The sequence below is a fragment of the Phyllostomus hastatus genome, unplaced genomic scaffold (assembly GCF_019186645.2).
Source record: "Phyllostomus hastatus isolate PE091 unplaced genomic scaffold, TTU_PhHast_1.1 phas_scaffold_46, whole genome shotgun sequence".
Lineage (NCBI taxonomy): Eukaryota > Metazoa > Chordata > Mammalia > Chiroptera > Phyllostomidae > Phyllostomus > Phyllostomus hastatus.
Window position 1 is genome coordinate 24207306 of NW_025334032.1, and position 19518 is coordinate 24226823.

Here is a 19518-nt window from a genome sequence, read left to right on the forward strand (position 1 = left end):
TTAGCAACGGCCTGTCGCTGTGTGGTGAGCTTGGCTAGGGGAAGGGGGTGGGGAGGGTGAAGAGAAGTCGATGCCACAAATGGGTTAGAGCAGATTTTATGTTTCCCTCCAAATAGGACAGCTGTATTAGTAGATCAAAAGTACTGTTTTTTATAAACTGTTAAGTTGATAATCACTTTATGTCATGGCAAGGAAAAAAATTTAAATGGTTTATATTACCTCCTCAAAGTTCAACAAATTATGGCCAATTTAAAATTGATACCGTATTGATAGAGAAAAGCTTCATTATCTGGCAGAGAAAGCTAGAATCTATTTTAAAATATCTGAAGATCTGAACAGAAAGGAGAAACAGTTCTTCCTGTAAGTGCTACTTAATACATGGAAGGTAGATCAGGCTCTACTGTGTTTTGTAAATAATTCTTATTTCTAACGGTTAAGTGATACATTATTTTGTCCTCTGGATTGTCATCTTAGTACTTCTAAATATTAAGGAATGTAGCTTTATTTTTCTTAGGGAGTTTTCTGTATGATATCAAATGTAGTTTATACCTTCAGATTAATTTGGAGTTTGCTTCTAGGTATATAGGTTTCTGTATAGGGATAGGGCATTGAGTCACTTAAACTCCTTTTAATAACTATAGAAAGATTTTTCTGTCAGATCTTTCTTTTTCTTCATACTTTCTTTATGCTTCCCAACTTTAAGCCCAGCTACATTATAGGTATTGGTTTATTTTTTCTCCTCATGGAATCATGGGTAGTTTCATTGCAGCTCATCTCTTTCTGTTTGTTTCGTATAGGGCTGATAGTTCAGGACCATTCAGACCCCATGTTCAGTTCCTATGCCTATAAGTCCCACTACCTACTGAATGAATCAAATCGTGCAGAGTTGATGAAATTACCTATGATTCCTTCTTCGTCAGCTTCCAAAAAGAAATGTGAGAAAGGTAAAAATCAAAATAGTTTATCTCTTGCTTTTATTTTTGCATTTCCTATTTTTTTCTTTCTAAATGAAGGGGGGAATGTATGCCTGTCAAGCACCATCTGTTGCTTTCAGTCAATTCTGCCTTGGTGGTTGTGACTATCTTCATACAGCTGCAAAACTATTAAAAAGGGCTTAAAATAATTCCATTACAAATTTTCACTCACTCTTCTCCTTGAACAAATTTTCACACATTTCGTATATATACAGGTTGTTAAAGTTGAAAGACTAGGATTTTGCTTAATACAGAAGAATATTCAAAAGGCTCTTTCTCTTTTGCCTGATGTAGAACTACCTTTCATATTAGAATACAATCGATACAATGTAATTTGTTACTAACTTTCAACTAAATAGCAACATTATTAAACAGAGGGAAACCAAGATACTGTTACTTAAATATGTGCTTTTAGAGTACATTCTATCATTTTGTTTCTTAACTGTTTTTGTTAAGATACTATGAAAAGAGTTGCCCTTCTCCTAGGATACATTAGTGGGCAGCTGGGGAGGTACCCCAAACACTGCAGGCAGGTGAGCTAAAAGGAAGCCAGGTGAGCTGAAAAACTGCTAATGGATAATTGATCCACGGAGAGTCAGAAGCTAAATGTATATTTATATTCTCCCATAGTCTGTGGAAGAAAGTCTTATCTTGTATTTAGTTTTACATAGCATATATGTAATAAAAATAAAAAGTGGTTTAACAATCATGTATTATTTGGGAAGTTACTATCTCAGCAGGTAAAACAAATAACCTGCAAGGTGAAAGCCTTTTCCTATACACATTCCCATTAGGATCTTGGAGCCAGTTTCAGATCCTTTAGAGAAAAGTTAGTTCATACCTAATACACTGGATTGGAGGTGGGCATTTTGTTTTGTTTTGTTTTCCTTCGAGTTGCCTGCTTGATGTATCTTTGCTCTATCAGAATTCTTAAGTGGCAACCTATAACTTAAAAGAAAGTATAACTAAGAAGCTGATTACAGTCTGGAAAAGTAGTTTGGAGAGGTATTAAGTTTTTTGTTTGTTTGATTTCCATTGAAGTCACAGTATGTCACCTTACTGCTGACACCTACTTCCAAAACAAAGGGCATCAGTCTACCTCCAGAACACAATAAAATTCGACTACTTGAAGCATCTTAGGAAATGCCTTATTTTCCTGCTGTTGCCTTTAAAATTAGATTAATTCAATTGTTGCTTACTTTGTTTTCAGTACTCAGTATTGACTTTGAATAAAGTGAAATTATTTTGAGCCCTGCTTTTGCTTAGGTTGAACCATTTCTTTTTGCACCCTAAAGCAGTTTCCTTGCATAGCACCAAGGTGGATTGTTCATATATTTACTTTTCTATTTCCCTTGTGTATTATTTTTTGTCAAAAAATCGTGATGATTTTCACTGATGATTCTCAGTCTGTATTTCCTCTGAAGTAAGACTTAGCACTCAGGACTATATTATGTTAAAAATGGCCGGTCTGACTCTGCCACATCAGCTCGAATAGTCGCATGTCCTCTAAAAGCCATTTGCAAAGGCTGTTCCCCCTATTGTGCATTTCTTTCTGTTGGAAAAAAAATAGATGATCTCATTTTAGTTTAAACTGACAGAAGAATTCCTTAGCTAGTCTAAGAGCATCAGACAGCTAGTTTGTAGGTTGGAGAATTGGAGCCATTAGTCCCTATTGAGATTTGCAGACAAAGGGAAAAATCCCAATGATTGAAGTAAAAGCTTTTAAGCAGAGGAAATATAGTAATTTAATTCATCACTGATTGCATATGGATTTTCTTTTTGTTTTTATGTTAATCAGTTAGAAGTTTGAAAGTCTGCAGTAATACAAGATTTTCTGGAAAATTGATAGCAAACCCTCAAAAGGTTGGAGCATGTGATTTGATAAAATTGTATAGAGGACTCCTAACCTTTAGCTTATGAGGCTTTAAATCTTAGTGAACTTGTGGGTTATAGACCTGATTTTCCGATGGGAAGATGAATTTTTTTTTTGCAGTAGATGTCTTTATCATGTTTCATCTTCAGTGGTTAACATCCTTCTTTGTCACTTGTTGAAATACCTGTTACAAATACCTATCCCCCGCCCCACCAAATCTTTTTCATTTCTTTGCGTTTAGTAATATTTTGTTTTGTTTGCCACACCGGTTTTGGTCTTAATCCAGAGATCATTTTGTGTATTTATAAGGAGAGGATTTTGCTAGGGAAATTGGAGGGATCTCCTCACGTATGGTACTTCATTCTACACTGCTATAATTTACTGAATTGTATGCTATAAAGCAGTGGTTTTCAATATGAAGTTAGAAAAGGCTTATGTAAACAAAGTTTTTGAACTATGTCTAATATTTCAGAAAATCTAACAGAATCACACATTTATGCAAACTAAAGCTGCATGAGTTTCTTTATATTTGGCTGTGATTTAAACAATTCAGTGTGATAATGCTAGTTTTGTTAATGGGGTTCAGAAGCTTGGATTGGTAGTTAAATATTTTTTTGGTTAATAAAAACAGGAAAAATATTACTTTTAAAATGCATGGATTTGGGTTTCATTTGGGTTGATAAAATATTTGAAAACATACAGGTCCGTGAGGAAAGGGAAAGGGAAAGGGACCCTCAGTGATGAGAAAGTTGCAAACCACTGCTCTATAGCCTGTTTGGTGTGTATCTTCCCTGAGAAGGTGATGACCTGCGTCCTCACCAGCTTGAGCCAGTGCAACCCTTTTGCTTTTTCGTGTTCTTTTGCGGGAAGAAAAAGGACTGATCAGCCTACTGCCTGTTTTCATTCTTGCTAATTGTATTATGAAGGGATATAGTCGACTGTGGCGCTGGATTAAAATACAAAGATGACCATTGCGTTCTTTCTTAGCTCTCAAGGAGACAAGAAAGTAAGCTGCTACATTATTTCTTTGAAAATCTGCTCTCAAATCCACTCTGTCTAAAGATTTCATGCAACCATTTTGTCATGTATTAAGGGTTTTAGCTTCCTACTAAACTGATATCTCAACAGCCACATTTTACAGGGGTAAGGAGTATAGTAATGTTTCTTTTCCTATTCAAAACCTGAGCTTCTGCCTCCTGAAACTTGAAAAGGGATGAAGCTAAGTCTGTTTATTGGCTTTCTATTTTAATCCATCGCCATAGATATGATTCCATCCCTTTGTTATTTTCCCCCAATTTGAATCAAACGTAATGCACTTAAAAGATAACTTTCTCCTTTTTCTTTCTTCTTCTCTTTCCTCTTTTCTCAGTTATTAAGACTGTTTATTTGTTTCAAGGTGGAAGATTGCTCTGCTGTGAATCGTGCCCAGCTTCCTTCCACCCGGAATGCCTGAGCATAGACATGCCAGAAGGCTGCTGGAATTGTAATGACTGTAAAGCTGGCAAGAAACTACATTACAAGCAGATTGTTTGGGTCAAATTGGGAAATTACAGGCAAGTTTTCCCAAGGACAAAGAGGAAGTATTCAATCATTGTTCAGACCTAGGTTCATAATCTATATACAAACAGGCTAGGAAAAGGTAGAACAGCAGAGCTATTTCCGGGGGCCGGGGAGGGGGGGGAAGACAGTGAGCGAGTTGTGTGTACATGAGAGAGAGAGAGAACACATACATATTTTGGTTGACTTTGCTTTTGAGTTCTGAAAGTTATTTTATACCATTGAACTATGTACTACTAGATTTTGGAATAAAAAGTCTTATGTGGTTAAGAGGGAAGATGTTTTCTTTTTGTCCTAATTAGATTTATGTTGATTTGTGATTTCTAATAAAACCAAAAGTTTTTTCCTAGCCAAAATGATTCTCTTTGCCCCTAAATCTGGTCCATTTTAGGTCAGGCTAGAAGCTCTAAATTGTGTGCAAAGAGAGTTTTTTAGAATTTAAAGAGAGAGTTTCATTAAGAGCCTTTGTTTTTGTTTGTTTGTTTTTAGACAGAGGGGAAGAGAGGGTAAAAGAGGGAGAGAAACATCAATCAGTTACCTCTCGCATGCCCCCAACTGGGGACCTGGCCTACAACCCAGGCATGTGCCTGACTAGGAATTGAACCAGTGACCTTTTGGTTCACAGGCCAGCATTCAATCCACTGAGCTACACCAGCCAGGACTAAGAGCCTTTAGTTTTTATGGGAGTGAATAAGAAGTATGTGTGGTTACTATTATTTGAATAAAACTTTCTCCTTTTAGGAAGCCTGTTTTTTAACAAGCTTTCGTAAACAGGAATAGTGATATATTTTAAAAAATGTACATTCTGCATTCTGAGGCATATGTTTATCATGTTACTAAGAAAATAAATACTAAAGAGAACATGATGGAATTCTACTTTTCAATTAGAATCCTACATAAAATATATTCCTATAGAATTTCAAACATACTGTAATTTATGTGTATTTTTGCAAGGGCTGTGCTGTTTTCTCTGTTTTAAATATGCTGCTCACCTGTTTAACTTTAAAAACTGTTTTTCTCATACTCTGGTTTCTCTTCAGATTGTATAAATCTTCTACCTTTTAAAAACGGTTTTTCTCTTTTTAAATATATTTCATTGATTATGCTATTACACACGTGTCCCAGTATTTTTCCTTTTGCCCCCCTCTGCCCGGTGCCTTCATTCCCTCCAGCATTGCTCCCCTCCTTAGTTCATGTCCATGGGCCGTGCATGTAAGTTCTTTGGCTTCTCCATTTCTTATACTGTTCTTAGCATCCCCCTGTCTGTTCTGTACCTACACATATGGTTTTTAGTCTCTGCACCTTTTCCCTCATTCCCTCCTCTCCCCCTGCCTGCTGGTAACCCTCCATGTGATCCCCATGTCTGTGAATCTGTTCCTGTTCTAGTTGTTTGCTTAGTTTGTTTTTTGGATTCAGTTGTTAGTAGTTATGAATATATTGCCATTTTAATGTTCATAATTATGATCTTTTTTATATAATTCCCTTTAACATTCATGTAATACTAGCTTGGTGATGACAAACTCCTTTAGTTTTACTTTGTCTGGGAAGCACTTTATCCACCCTTCAATTCTAAATGGTAACTTTGCTGGGTAGAGCAATCTTGGGTATAGGTCCTTGCTTTTCATCATTTTAAATACTTCTTGCCAGTCCCTCTTGCCTGCAAAGTTTCTTTTAAAAAAAAATCAGCTGACAGTCTCATGGAAACTCCTTTGTAGGTACCTGTCTGCTTTTCTCTTACAGTTTTTAAGATTCTTTATCTTTAACCTTTGGCATTTTAATTATGTTGTGTGTCTTGCTAAGATCCTCTGGGTCAGTCTGGGTAGGGAGTCTCTGTGCTTCCTGAACCTCAATGTTTATTTCCTTCACCAAGTTAGGGAAGTGTTCTTTCATTATTTTTTAAAATAAATTTTCCGTTTCTTGCTCTTCCTTTTCTCCTCCTGGCACCCTTATGATTTTATTAGTACATTTGAAGACGTCCCACAGGCTTCTCAGCCTCACCTCATTTTTTTTTAAATTATTTTTTCTTCTTGCTGTTTTGAATGAATGTTTCTTTCTTATGTTCCAAATTCTCGATTTGATTCTCAGTTTCATCCCCTCCACTGTTGGTTCCCTGTAGATTTTCCTTTATTTTACTTAATGTAACCTTCATTTCTGCCTGGGTCTTTTTTATGCTGTTGAAGTACCCAGTGAGTTCTTTAAGCATCCTGATCACCAGTGTTTTGAACTCTGCATCTGACAGGTTGTTAATCTCCATTTCATTTCATTATTTTCCTGGAGTTTTCTTGTGTCCTTTCATTTGGGCCGTATTCTTTGTCTCCTCATGTTGGCAGCCTCCCTGTGTTTGTTTTTGTGTATTACATAGAGCTGCTTTGACTCCGTGTCTTAGTGGCATGGCCCAGCTGGGTGAATGTGGCTTCTTTAAATCCTTCATTGTCAGACTTCTATAGAGCTCAATTTTCTGACATTTCTGGGTGATACTTGTTTCGTAGCCTAGTTGTAATTTTGCTGTAGTTGTGTAAGGGGGCGAGGTGTGTTTACCTATGCCTCCTTCTATGTCAAGGACCAGAAGTCAAAACTTTGTTTTTAGTTGACGTAAGTGGCATTGAGGTTGAGAGGGTACCCCACCCAATTTTTTTTCAACCTATGACAGGAAATCTCCAAATCCTAAAAAAAAAAAAAAGGCAATTTAAATACATAAACAATTTTGTGTGGCAAACCATATTATAAATTTTTAAAAAGCAAATGTCAGCCCTGACTGGCATGGCTCAGTGGATCGAGTGCTGGCCTGCAAACTGGAAGGTTGACAGTTTGATTCCCAGTCAGGGCACATGCCTGGGCTGGGGGCCAGGTCCCCAGCTGGGGGCATTCGAGGGGCAACCGGTGATAAATCTCTTGCACATCAATGTTACACTCCCTTCCCCCTCCCTTTCCCTCCCTCTAAAAAAAAATACATAAAATTGAAAAAGGAAAAAAGAAAATAAATAAAAAGCAAATGTCAAACCAGGGGAATGTGTTTGCTTTTCTCCTTTCAGTGAGAAAAGACAAACAGCTTGAGTAGGAAAGAAGGGACAAAGAAGAGAAAGAGCCAGCTTGCAAAAGCATAGCAAATAGAAAATAAACATGTAAACAACACCCAGCTTCACTAAAACAAATAAATAAATCTTCATTAATAACAAAGAGCTCCCTCCGCCCCCGGTTAACAGATTGGCCAAGGTGTAAAAGAGAAATGGGAGAGAGAGAACCTAGCGGCTGGGGAAGGTTTGGGGCAGCGAGTGCCCCCAGGGAGGCGGGCTGGCGTCGCACATTAAAATTTTAACTGAACATATTCCGTGACCCAGCACCTCCCTTTCAAGAAGTTTATCTAAGGCAAAAATATTGGACAGGCATGCAAGAAATATATTTTGGGGGGTGTTCGTTGTGGTATTATTTGAAATAACCCAAATGCTCCATCCATAGGGGATTTGTCAAAGAAATGATAGTATATTCATATTGTAGAGTATCTTGAAGCCAATAAAAGAATAATGCAGGTCTGGAAAGTAACATAGGAAGATATCATGATATAGAGTTGAATTTAGAAAACATATTAGTATACACATTATCTTTCCATGTATTTATATAGTTTTTTAAAACTATAGGTCTAGGTATAATATGTTTTTAATGCCTGAAAAGAAATTTATCTAATGTTAATAGTCTGAGGCATGAGATTACAAGGAGAGGCATTTTCAATTTTTCTCTTACGCATTTGTTCATTGTTTTATTTTTAAAAGAAACACCGCTTTTATAATTAAACATCTCTATCTTTTGGGGTGGAGAGGGGTGTGGATTTAACAATTAATAGATAAGACATTCCTGGATAAGAAATATCTAAAATAGCTCTGGCTGGCATGGCTCAGTGGATTGAGTGCTGGCCTGTGAACTGAAAGGTCGCCAGTTTGATTCCCAGTCAGGACACATGCCTGGGTTGTGGGCCAGGTCCCCAGTTGCGGGAGTTCTTCGAGCAGGATTCAAGCAGGATTAAAGGTAGAAGAAGGACTTTCGGCCAAGATGGAGGCGTTAGGTAGACACACTGTTCCTCCTCTTACAACCAAAAGAAGGACAACAGTTCAAAAACAAAAAATAACCAGAACTGTCAGAAAATTGAACTGTATGGAAGTCTGACAACCAAGAAGTTAAAGAAGAAACATTCATCCAGACCGATAGGAGGGGTGGAGACGGGCAGCCGGGCTGAGAGGACTGGTGGCAGAGCGGCGGCTGGCAGACGAGCAGGAGAGCGGGCAGTGGAGTGGGTGGTCTCACATTTGCATGCAGATAAACCAGGAGGAACAACTGGGGAGCCAGACCAACCGAGTAACCCAGGGTCCCAGTGTGGGAAAATAAAGCCTGAAACCACCAATTGAAAACACCTGTGGGGATTGAGGCAGCAGAAGAAACTCCCAGCCTCACAGGAGAGTTTGTTGGAGAGACCCACAGGGTCCTAGAATGTATACAAACTCATCCACATGGGAATCAGCATCAGAAGGACCCAATTTGCTTGTGGGTATCGGGGGAAGTGACTGAAAACTGGCAAAGAGTGGATCAAGCACCATTGTTTCCTCTTGGACCTCTCCCCCACAGACAGCATCACAACCCAGCGACAGTGTTGCCCCACCCAGGTGAACACGTAAGGCTACGCCCCTCACTATGTAACAGGTGCGCTGAGACAAAAAAAAAAAAAGCCCAAATGAGAAGACAGATCAAAGCTACAGAAAAAATACAACTAAGTGATGAAGAGATAGCCAACCTATCAGATCCACAGTTCAAAGCACTGGCAATCAGGATGCTCACAGAATTGGTTGAATTTGGTCACAAATTAGATGAAAAAAATGAAGGCTATGCTAAGGGAAATAAAGGAAAATGTACAGGGAACCAATAGTGATGGGAAGGAAACTGGGACTCAAATCAATGGTGTGGACCAGAAGGAAGAAAGAAACATTCAACCAGGAAAGAATGAAGAAACAAGAATTCAAAAAAACGAGGAGAGCCTTAGAAACCTCCAGGACATTTTTAAATGTTCCAACATCCTAATTATAGTGTACCAGCAGGAGAAGAGAAAGAGCAACAAATTGAACACTTATTTGAACAAATAATGAAGGAGAACTTCCCCAATCTGGCAAAGGAAATAGACTTCCAGGACATCCAGGAAGCTCAGAGAGTCCCAAAGAAGTTGGACCCAAAGAGAAACACACCAAGGCACATCATAATTACATTACCCAAGATTAAAAATGAGAGAATCTTAGAAGCAGCAAGAGAAAAGGAGACAGTTACCTACAAAGGAGTTCCCATCAGACTGTCAGCTGATTTCTCAAAAGTGACTTTACAGGCAAGAAGGGGCTGGAAAGAAGTATTCCAAGTCATGAAAGGCAAGGACCTACATCCCAGATTGTTCTGTCCAGCAAAGCTTTCATTTAGAATAGAAGGGCAGATAAAGTTCTTCTCAGATAAAGTCAAGTTAAAGGAGTTCATCATCACCAAGCCCTTATTTTATGAAATGTTAAAGGGACTTACCTAAGAAATGAAGATTAAAAAAAAACATGTAAAATGACAGGAAGCTCAAAATTAACCACACCTAAAGCAAAACCAAAAGAAACTAAGCAAACAAGTAGAACAGGAACAGAACCACAGAAATGGAGATCACGTGGAGGGTTAGCAACAGAGGAGTGGGAGGAGGAGAGCGGGGGAAAGGTACAGAGAATAAGTAGCATAGAATGTAGGTTGTAAATAGACGGGGAGGGTAAGAATAGTACGGGAAATGTAGAAGCTAAAGAACTTATAAGTGTGACACATGGACATGAACTAAAGGGATATGGGTGGGAGAGGGAGGGTGTACAGGTTGGAGGGGAGTGAAGGGGGAAATGGGACAACTGTAATAGCATAATCAATGAAATATATTTTTTTAAAAAAGCAAACAACTAGATCAGGAACAGAACCACAGAAATGGAGATCACCTAGAGGGTTATCAACAGGGGAGGGGGAAAAGGTACAGAAAATAAGTAGCATAAATGATAGGGAGAAAATAGACAGGGGGAGATTAAGAATAGTATAGAAAGGTAGAAGCCAAAGAACTTACATATATGACCCATGGACATGAACTGAAGGGGGTAATGTGGGTGGGAGGGGATTAAACGGGGGAAATGGGGCAACTGTAATAGGTGCCCCATATTCAATAAAATACATTGTAAAAAGGTAAGGTAAAAAAACGAAAACAAGGTATTTTGTGTCCTTAGAATCTACAAAGTATAAAACTTTTTTTCCCTCCTGCCAGCCATGTAAAGAATAGTGTGATTTTCATTTTCTTGATCTAAAATTGTTTTTGTTGCCCTGGCTGGTATGGCTCAGTGGATTGATCACTGGCCTGTGAACCGAGAGGTCACTGGTTCGATTCCCAGTCAGGGCCCATGCCTGGGTTGGGGGCCAGGTCCCCAGTTGCAGGAGTTGTGAGAGGCAGTCAATCCGTGTATCTCTTGTACATTGATGTTTCTCTCCCTCTCTTTCTCCCTCCCTCCCACTCTCTCTAAAAGTAAATAAAATCTTTTAAAAATAAATAAAATAAAATTGTTTTTGTTCTTAGGTGGTGGCCAGCAGAGATCTGCAACCCCAGGTCTGTGCCCCTGAACATCCAGGGCCTGAAGCATGACTTGGGGGACTTCCCTGTGTTCTTCTTTGGTTCTCACGACTACTACTGGGTGCACCAGGGCAGAGTGTTCCCTTACGTCGAAGGAGACAGAAGCTTTGCCGACGGGCAGACTAGCATCAACAAGACCTTCAAAAAAGGTAAGTTGGATGATGTTTACAGTGGCTCAAAACTAAGACTCTGGTGTAGATCCCTCAAGACCTTCCAAGTTGCATGTGACATGTTTCTGGTAGTGGAGAATTTCCACCAGGCTTTGCAATCTAGCACCCGCAAGTGTCTAATCCCACTAGACCCATATCAGAATCTAATCAATTAGAAAAGTGCATTTCCAGTATAGAAGGCTCTGCCACGTATGTGAAAGGAGTTTCTTCAGTTATCTTTCCGCAGGCATAGAGATTTTTGTGAAACTGGTTTTCCTGATCAGTGAAGCTCCTTAGCAACGAGAGTAGTAGAACTTCCCGTGAAGAGCCTTACAACTGTTCTTGCAACAAGTTAGCAGGCAGTTTGGCCTTCTGGGTAAGAGTAAAATGAATTTCAGTCTCGTGCGAGGTAAAAAGCTTCTCTCGGGTTCAGTGGGAAGCCTCTGATCATTGAAGTAGGACCTCATCTCTGAGGCAGCCGTGTGCACAGAGCAGGGTTCGGCCAGAAGTGAGTCATGTCCTATTTCAGTGTTACTCTACTCTGGTGGTAAGTGGTTATTTCCCGAACATGATTTTAAAAAGAAAACCTCTGGCCAGATCCAGTGCATTGGGAAGGCAGTGTAAAACTACTCTGCTAATGGTTTTGTTTGTTTGGCATTTACATACTTTGTCTGGTTTTATTGGCAGCTCTGGAAGAAGCTGCAAAGCGTTTCCAGGAATTGAAAGCACAAAGAGAAAGTAAAGAAGCAATAGAGGTTGAAAAAAACTCAAGAAAACCTCCTCCTTACAAACACATCAAAGTGAGTCTTTACCCACGAAAACATTGGTGTGTGACAGGCAGGATGAGCTGTGGTGCTCTCTTAGAGTTAGAAGGCCCTTTGTGACAGGTGAGAACTTGCTAATTATCACCCAGTCTTCTGTAAAACAGCTTCTGCTGGAAGCATCCAGGGGAGATGGGAGCCGGGAGCCGGGAGCGGGCACAGCAGCTGTGTGCTGTGAGGACGAGGTCTTTGGTGAGGTCCTCTGGCACCTAGGAGCCACGTGTGTGAGGGGACAGCCCGTCCCTGCTCCACCAGCTTATCCTGCAACCAAATGCAAACAAAGATAGTTGCCCCTTTTGTCCAGTCAGCTCACAATTGTTTTCAGTTGTGAAATTTGCATCAACAAATAGAAGGAGAAATATTCAGAACGGGTAAGTGGGAATTCACATCAGTTTTTGATATATTTGTCCACTGAGGAGAAGCAGTTATTCTTAGCTTATGCATGGGGGACATTATGATTAAGAAAAAGAGCCTTTTTCAGAGTCACACTGCAAGGCAGTAGCACAGCCAAGAGCAGCATGGATGTTTCTGATGTTCCTGTTTAAAATCTCCCCTCTTATTTGTGGTTTTGTGTTCCAGGCCAACAAAGTGATCGGGAAGGTGCAGATCCAGGTCGCAGACCTGTCGGAGATCCCCCGCTGCAACTGCAAGCCAGCTGACGAGAACCCCTGCGGCTTGGACTCCGAGTGCCTGAACCGCATGTTGCAGTACGAGTGTCACCCGCAGGTGTGCCCGGCCGGGGACCGCTGCCAGAACCAGTGCTTTACAAAGAGGCTCTACCCTGATGCGGAAATCATCAAAACAGAGCGGAGAGGCTGGGGCCTCAGGACCAAACGGAGCATTAAGAAGGTAGCATGGGAGGGGCCTGAGGAGTGGAGTAGACAGCACCTGTGCCTCTCACAGATGCTTCAGCGGGGACAAAAGGTGTAGGGACTTGTGGCAGCATCTTGAAACTTCCCAAGTTGAGAGTTCGGTGCTTCTGAAGCAAAGAAGATGCTGTAGGAAGTGATAGTAATAAAATGCACATAAACTTCGTCTTATGAGTAGTTATAAAAAGGAAAAGGGACATTGGTCATTTTCTGTTTGAAGTATTTTTTACTTGTTAAGTAAAATATATTTAAAAGACTAGTAAAAGAGGGTTCTGGCCAAGATGGAGGTGTAGGTAGAAACCCTTTGCTTCCTCGCACAGCCAAAAAGAGGATGACAACCAATCTAAAATCACAAAACCACCACAAATCCAGAAAATCAAACTGCATGGAACTCCAGCCACCAAGGAATTAAAGAAAAAATCAACCAGAACAACCAGACCAGTAAGGCGGCAGACCGTGCAGGCTGGCCTGTGGAGAAAAACCACGGTGAGGCGGCGGACCAGGCGGGCCGGGCTAAGGGGAAACTGAGACTCAGAGTTGATAGAGCAGTTGCTACTGTGGGAGAAGCTCCCAGTCTCACACAAGAGTCTGTCGCAACGTGCGCCAGAGACGAGCAGTCTAGCTGCATTGCTCCCTTTCTGGCCCCTCCCCCACAGGCAGCACAGCGAGGAGGGTCACCCTGCCCAGGTGAATATCTAAGGCCCCACCCCCTTACAACTTACCAGCTGCACCAAGACAAAGAAATAGGGCCAAAATTAAAGAGCAAAGCAAAACCTCAGAGAGCTAAGTGATGAGGAGATGGCCAACCTATCTGATGGATAATTTAAAGCCCTTTTAATCAAAATGCTCACTGATCTGATTGAGCTTGGTTGAAAAATGAAAAAACAAATGAAAGATGCCCAAAATGAAATAAAGCAAAATATTCGGGGAACCAACAGTGATGGGAAGGAAACTAGGACTCAAAGCAGCAATGTGGAACAAAAGAAAAAATAAACATGTAACCAGAACAGAATGAAGAAACAAGAATTCAGAGAAGAGAATCTTACAAACCTCTGAGACAACCTGAAATGTTCCAGTATCTGAGTAATAGGGGTGCCAGAAGAACAACAACAGCAAAAAACTGAAAACTTATTTGAACAAATAATGAAGGGAAACTTCCCCAATCTGTTGAAGGAAATAGACTTCTGGGAAGTCCAGGAAACCCAGAGTCCCAAGGAAGTTGGACCCAAGGAAGCACACACCAAGGCACATCATCATTAAGTTACCCAAGATTAGAGACAAAGAGAAAATCCTAAAAGAAACAAGGGGAAAGGAGAAAGTTACCTATGAATGAGTGCCCATCAGACTGTCAGCTGATTTCTCAAAAGAAACCTTGCATGCAAGAAGGGGCTGGAAAGCAGTATTCCAAGTCATGAAAGGCAAGGACCTACATCCAAGATTACTCTATCCAGCAAAGCTATGATTTGGAATGGAAGGGCAGATAAAGTGCTTCTCAGATAAGGTCAACTTAAAGGAATTCATCATCACTAAGCCATTATTATATGAAATGTTGAAGGCACTTATCTAAGAAGAAGATAAAAAATATGATAGTTAAATGACAACAAACTCACAACTATCAACAAGTGAACCTAAAAGAAAGAAGAAAACCAATGAAAACAAAAACTAAGCAAACAACTAGAACGGGAACAGAATCAGAGAAATGGATATCTCGTGGAAGGATTTCAGTGGGGAGGGGGAAGGGAGGAATAGGTGGGGAAATGTGCGGGGAAGAAGCAGCATAATTAGTAGGCATAAAATAGATGGGGAGAGATAAAAAATGGTATAGGAAACAGAGGACTCAACTCATATGTACAACCCATGGACATGAACTAAGGTGGAGGAATGCTGGAGGGTTGTGGGGGCAGGGCGGGGGGGATAAAGGGAGAAAAAATTGGGAAAACTATAATAGCATAATTAATAAAAATACTTAAAAAATTAAAATTAAAAAAGTTTTTAAAAAGAATTAGGAAAAGCAATAGTACAATGAAAAATGTACTAGTATAGAAACCAACAAACCTAGGACTTTGTTCCAACCTCATACTTCATTAGTCTAGTCAGTCATTCTCCCTAAGCCCCGGTTTCCTCATCTCTACAATAGACAGAGTGATCCCTGCCCTACACATTTAAAGGTTGTTGCTAGTCTCAAATGAGATTATATATGCAAAAGCAACTGGAAAAAGTTGAGTCCTTGAGGCAATTTTTCAAAGCAGTCTCTTTGTTTAACACAAGGGATGCGTGTTCATTGCAGAAAAATTTTAAATGCATAACTCAAAGAAAAAAAGTGAAAATCACCAGTATATCCTACTACTCAAACAGTGGCCCTCAAAACTTAATTCAGGTTGGTAAAATCTGAATAAAGTTTCCACACTGCACCACCATCTGTTTCCTTTTTTTTTAAATGTAATTTCTTTTTTTTTTTTTAAGATTTTATTTATTTTTAGGAGGGAAGGGAGGGAGAAAGAGAAAGAAAGAGGAACATCAATGTGCGGTTGCTGGGGGTCATGGCCTGCAACCCAGGCATGTACCCTGTCTGGGAATCGAACCTGCGACACTTTGGTTCACCGCCCGTGCTCAATCCACTGAGCTACACCAGCCAGAGTTGTTTTCTTGTGTTAAGTAGTTACATGAGATGTTACCATTGGAGAAAATTGAGTGAAGGGTACACAGATCCTCTGCACTATTTTTGCTACTTTCTGTGAATATCTATAATTAGTTCAAAAATAAAAAGTAGGGGACTTCTGGCCAAGATGAAGGCATAAATAGACACACTGTGCCTCCTTGCACAACCAAGATAGGGACAACAATTTAGAAACAGAATAACCAGAACTGACAGAAAATTGAACTGTATGGAAGTCGGACAACCAAGAAGTTAAAATAGACACGTTCAGCCAGTCCCTAGGTAGGAGAGGCAGAGTCGGGCAGCGGGGCGTGGCTCAGAGAGCAGAGAGCATTGGGATCAGCATGTAAGGCATGTGGGGCATGCAAGACCGCAGCAAGTGGACCCAGCTGAGGGGTGACAACCAGGAGACCCGGCATGGCAGGGATTGTGAAGCAAAGCACTGCACGCAACCCAGGATCACAGCACAGGGAAACAGAGCCTCGGGACACTGATTGAAAACACCTGTGGGGATTGACGTGCAGGGAGAGAATCCCAGCCTCACAGGAGAGGTCGTTGGAAAGTCCCACGGGGTGCACAAGCCCACCCAAAAGGGAACTGGCACCAGAGGGGTCCAGTTTGCTCAGGGGAAGTGGCGGAAGGGACTGAGGTCAGAAGGAGAGTGGAGCAGGTGCCATTGTTCCCTCTTGGACCCCACCCCCACATATAGCATCACAACCCAGTGACTGGGGTGCCCCACCCTGGTGAACACCTAAGGCTCCGCCCCTCCTATGTAACAGGTGCGACCAGACCAAAGGAAAAAAAAAAGATGGCTCAAACAGAAGAACAAATGAAAGCCCCAGAACCAGTACTTTTAAGTGACTAAGAGATAGCCAACCTATCAGATGCACACTTCAAAGCACTGGTGATCGGGATGCTTACAGAATTGGTTGGCTTTAGTCGCAAATTAGATGAAAAAATGAAGGCTACAATAAGTGAAATGAAGAAAAATGCACAGGGAACCAATAGTGATGGAATGAAAGCTGGGTCTCACGTCAATGGAGTGGACCAGAAGGAAGAAAGAAGCATACAGTCAGAAAAGAATGAAGAAATAAGAATTCGAAAAAATGAGGAAAGACTTAGGAACCTCCAGGACATCTTTAAATGTTCCAACATCCGAATTATAGGGGTGCCAGAAGGAGAAGAGGAAGAGCAACAAATTGAAAACTTACTTGAACAAATAATAAAGGAGAACTTCCCCATTCTGGCAAGGGAAATAGACTTCCAAGAAGTCCAGGAAGCTCAAAGAGTCCCAAAGAAGTTGGACCCAAGAAGGAACACACCAAGGCACATCATAATTACACTAGCCAACATAAAAATGAAGGAGAGAATCCTAGAAGCAGCAAGAGATAAGGGGACAGTTACCTACAAAGGAGTTCCCATCAGACTGTCAGCTGATTTCTCAAAAGAGACCTTCCAGGCAAGAAGGGGCTGGAAAGAAGTATTCCAAGTCATGAAGGGCAAGGACCTACATCCCATATTGCTCTATCCAGCAAAGCTGTCATTTAGAATGGAAGGGCAGATAAAGTGCTTCTCAGATAAGGTCAAATTAAAGGAGTTCAGCATCACCAAGCCCTTATTACATGAAATGTTAAAGGGACTTATCTAAGAAAAAGAAGATAAAAAATACGTGTAGTAAAAGGACAGCAAATTCACAATTATTAACAACCACTCCTAAAATGAAAACAAAAAATAAACTAAGCAAACAAGTAGAACAGGAAGAGAACCACAGAAATGGAGATCACATGGAGGGTTAGCAACGGGGGAGTGGGAGGAAGAGAGAGGGGGCAAAGGTACGGAGAATAAGCATAGATGGTAGGTAGAAAGTGGACGGGGTGGGGCAGGAATAGTATGGGAAATGTAGAAGCTAAAGAACTTATGACACATAGACATGAACTAGAGGTGGGTAATGTGGGTGGGGGAGGGTTTTCACGGTGGAGAGGAATGAAGGGGGGAAATGGGACAACTGTAATAGCATAATCAATAAAATATATTAAAAAATAAAAAAAACTCAGAATGGCAAAACAAAAATTTTTAAAAATGAAAAGTTATCCAACAAAAAGGCTCATTTCTTTATGGGTCAGATCTTTGCCATCCTCCCCCAAGGCCATAAACTAGTAGAAGCCTGTGCAGTGCAGCTTCAAGGCTCCAAGGCAGCATTATTCCCAGATCCCGATGACGTACCACAGTGGTCCCTTGGGCTATGGAAATACTACTGTCAGCAAAACAAAAGACAGGCATATTATTACTTTTGAGACACAGGCACAAGAAAAACAGTGCCACCTGAATGCTCATGAATGACAGCAGTGATTTGTTTCTAGGGTCGAAGTTATATTTCTGTGATTCTTTTTGGTTAATTCTCTTGGATTCTACGCGTTGTGTAAGGAATGCTTCCTAATACAGTACATTGGCTTCACATTTATACATCGCATGCTTCTCTGCAGGGTGAATTTGTAAATGAATATGTTGGCGAATTAATTGATGAAGAAGAATGCAGATTGCGAATCAAGCGAGCCCATGAGAATAGTGTGACTAACTTTTATATGTTAACTGTTACCAAGGTAAAATTGCGTTTTGTTTTGTTTTTTAAGAAAAGAAGGCTTTCTGTTTTCGTTTTCATGGTCTTAGGTTGAACTCAGTTTCCTCTAATTTGATTTTCTTCAGGCCGAGTATATTGATTAGTAGTAGCCAGTGTGCTCCCCCCTGCAATGTGCTCGTTACCCCAGAGTACAAAGTGAATGCTTATTGAAGCCTCGCACGTGTCACGTGAGACAGCCGTGTGCGTGAAAGTGAACCAGGAGTGGGGGCGGTTAACGTAGCTGCGTTCTAGTCCCAGCTCTTCTCAGCCACTGGAAGACTTGGCTGTCAGTTTATCGCTGAAAGAGAGAATGAGCTCTGTAATTCTAAGTTATAAACCACCACTGAAGTTCTGATTTAGCAACAGTTCTACTCTGAAAATTGTTCTGCACATTTAAACTTTTTCTTAATAAGTTGGGAGAAATGGGTGCTGTCATAAGAGAAATGACGGTAAAACTGCTGGTTTAATACATGCATCAGATAAGTCCTATTCGATGTCCATTATCTCATTTAATTTCTTCAGTAGTCCTCTGGTTTACAGAGGACAAGAGACTGAGGTACAGCCATGACAAATGACGTGCTGAACACCTTGTTATAGTTTAAGGAAGAGCTGGGGTTAGTACCCATGCTTCCTGTGTCTCAGGCCATCTTGAAGACCGTGTCAGGATATCATTAAAAGTAAGAACTAGAGGTCATGTGAAAGAAGTATTATTTTAACTGATATGTCATTGTTTGAAAGTTTTACAACTTTTATGAATGTATATTTTATAAACATAAAATGCCACTTATTTATGAGTGTTGATTGGCTCCTGGAATCCTGTCCCCCTGCCAGTGACCCCTCCAGCCGTCTTTACCATACTTGGGAGGCTCCGTCCTCTGGAGCTGTCCGGAAGATCAGACTTAAATTGAGGGGTGGGATGCTGAGGTTTGTACTGTACTTTGGACTTTAAGTAAAAATAGAACAAACCGAAAACTGCCAGCTTTGTGCAGTGGCAGTATCATAACCAACGAGCTTTATCTGAGGCACCCTTACTACTGATGGAAAAGAAAGAAAAGAAAAAAACTACTAGAGAGTACATCCCTCCCATCAGTCAAATCTGCAAGTCTTCATTCAGAAGCCAGATTTCTCATTTTCCCTACTTGCTTTTTATGGCCTAAACTCTCAGCCAACTACTCCTATTCTAGTTTCTTTTGCTTCTTGCTCAGAGCAGAAAAGGAAGGCCAACCGTGAAACACCATAGTTCCCATCACAAGTAGCTATGTGAACTCAGAGCTCTCTAATCAGAAATGCTTTGAAAAAAAGAGAGACTTTTCCTAAGCCTGTGGCCAGCAAAATCTTCTA

General features: G+C 40.6%; 1 protein-coding gene across 5 annotated transcripts in view; it reads left to right on the forward strand.

Annotated features, from left to right (window-relative positions):
- NSD3 (nuclear receptor binding SET domain protein 3) overlaps window positions 1-19518 on the forward strand; it is a 112500-nt gene that overhangs the window by 83765 nt on the left and 9217 nt on the right. For 3 of the 5 annotated variants that reach the window (XM_045821670.1, XM_045821669.1, XM_045821671.1), the window contains 6 exons: window positions 798-944; window positions 4244-4400; window positions 11012-11214; window positions 11902-12014; window positions 12615-12884; window positions 18044-18160. In XM_045821670.1, the coding sequence (XP_045677626.1) occupies window positions 798-944; window positions 4244-4400; window positions 11012-11214; window positions 11902-12014; window positions 12615-12884; window positions 18044-18160 (1007 nt within the window). The remainder of the gene's footprint in view (window positions 1-797; window positions 945-4243; window positions 4401-11011; window positions 11215-11901; window positions 12015-12614; window positions 12885-18043; window positions 18161-19518) is intronic. The other 2 variants (XM_045821672.1, XM_045821673.1) reach the window with 1 other exon arrangement.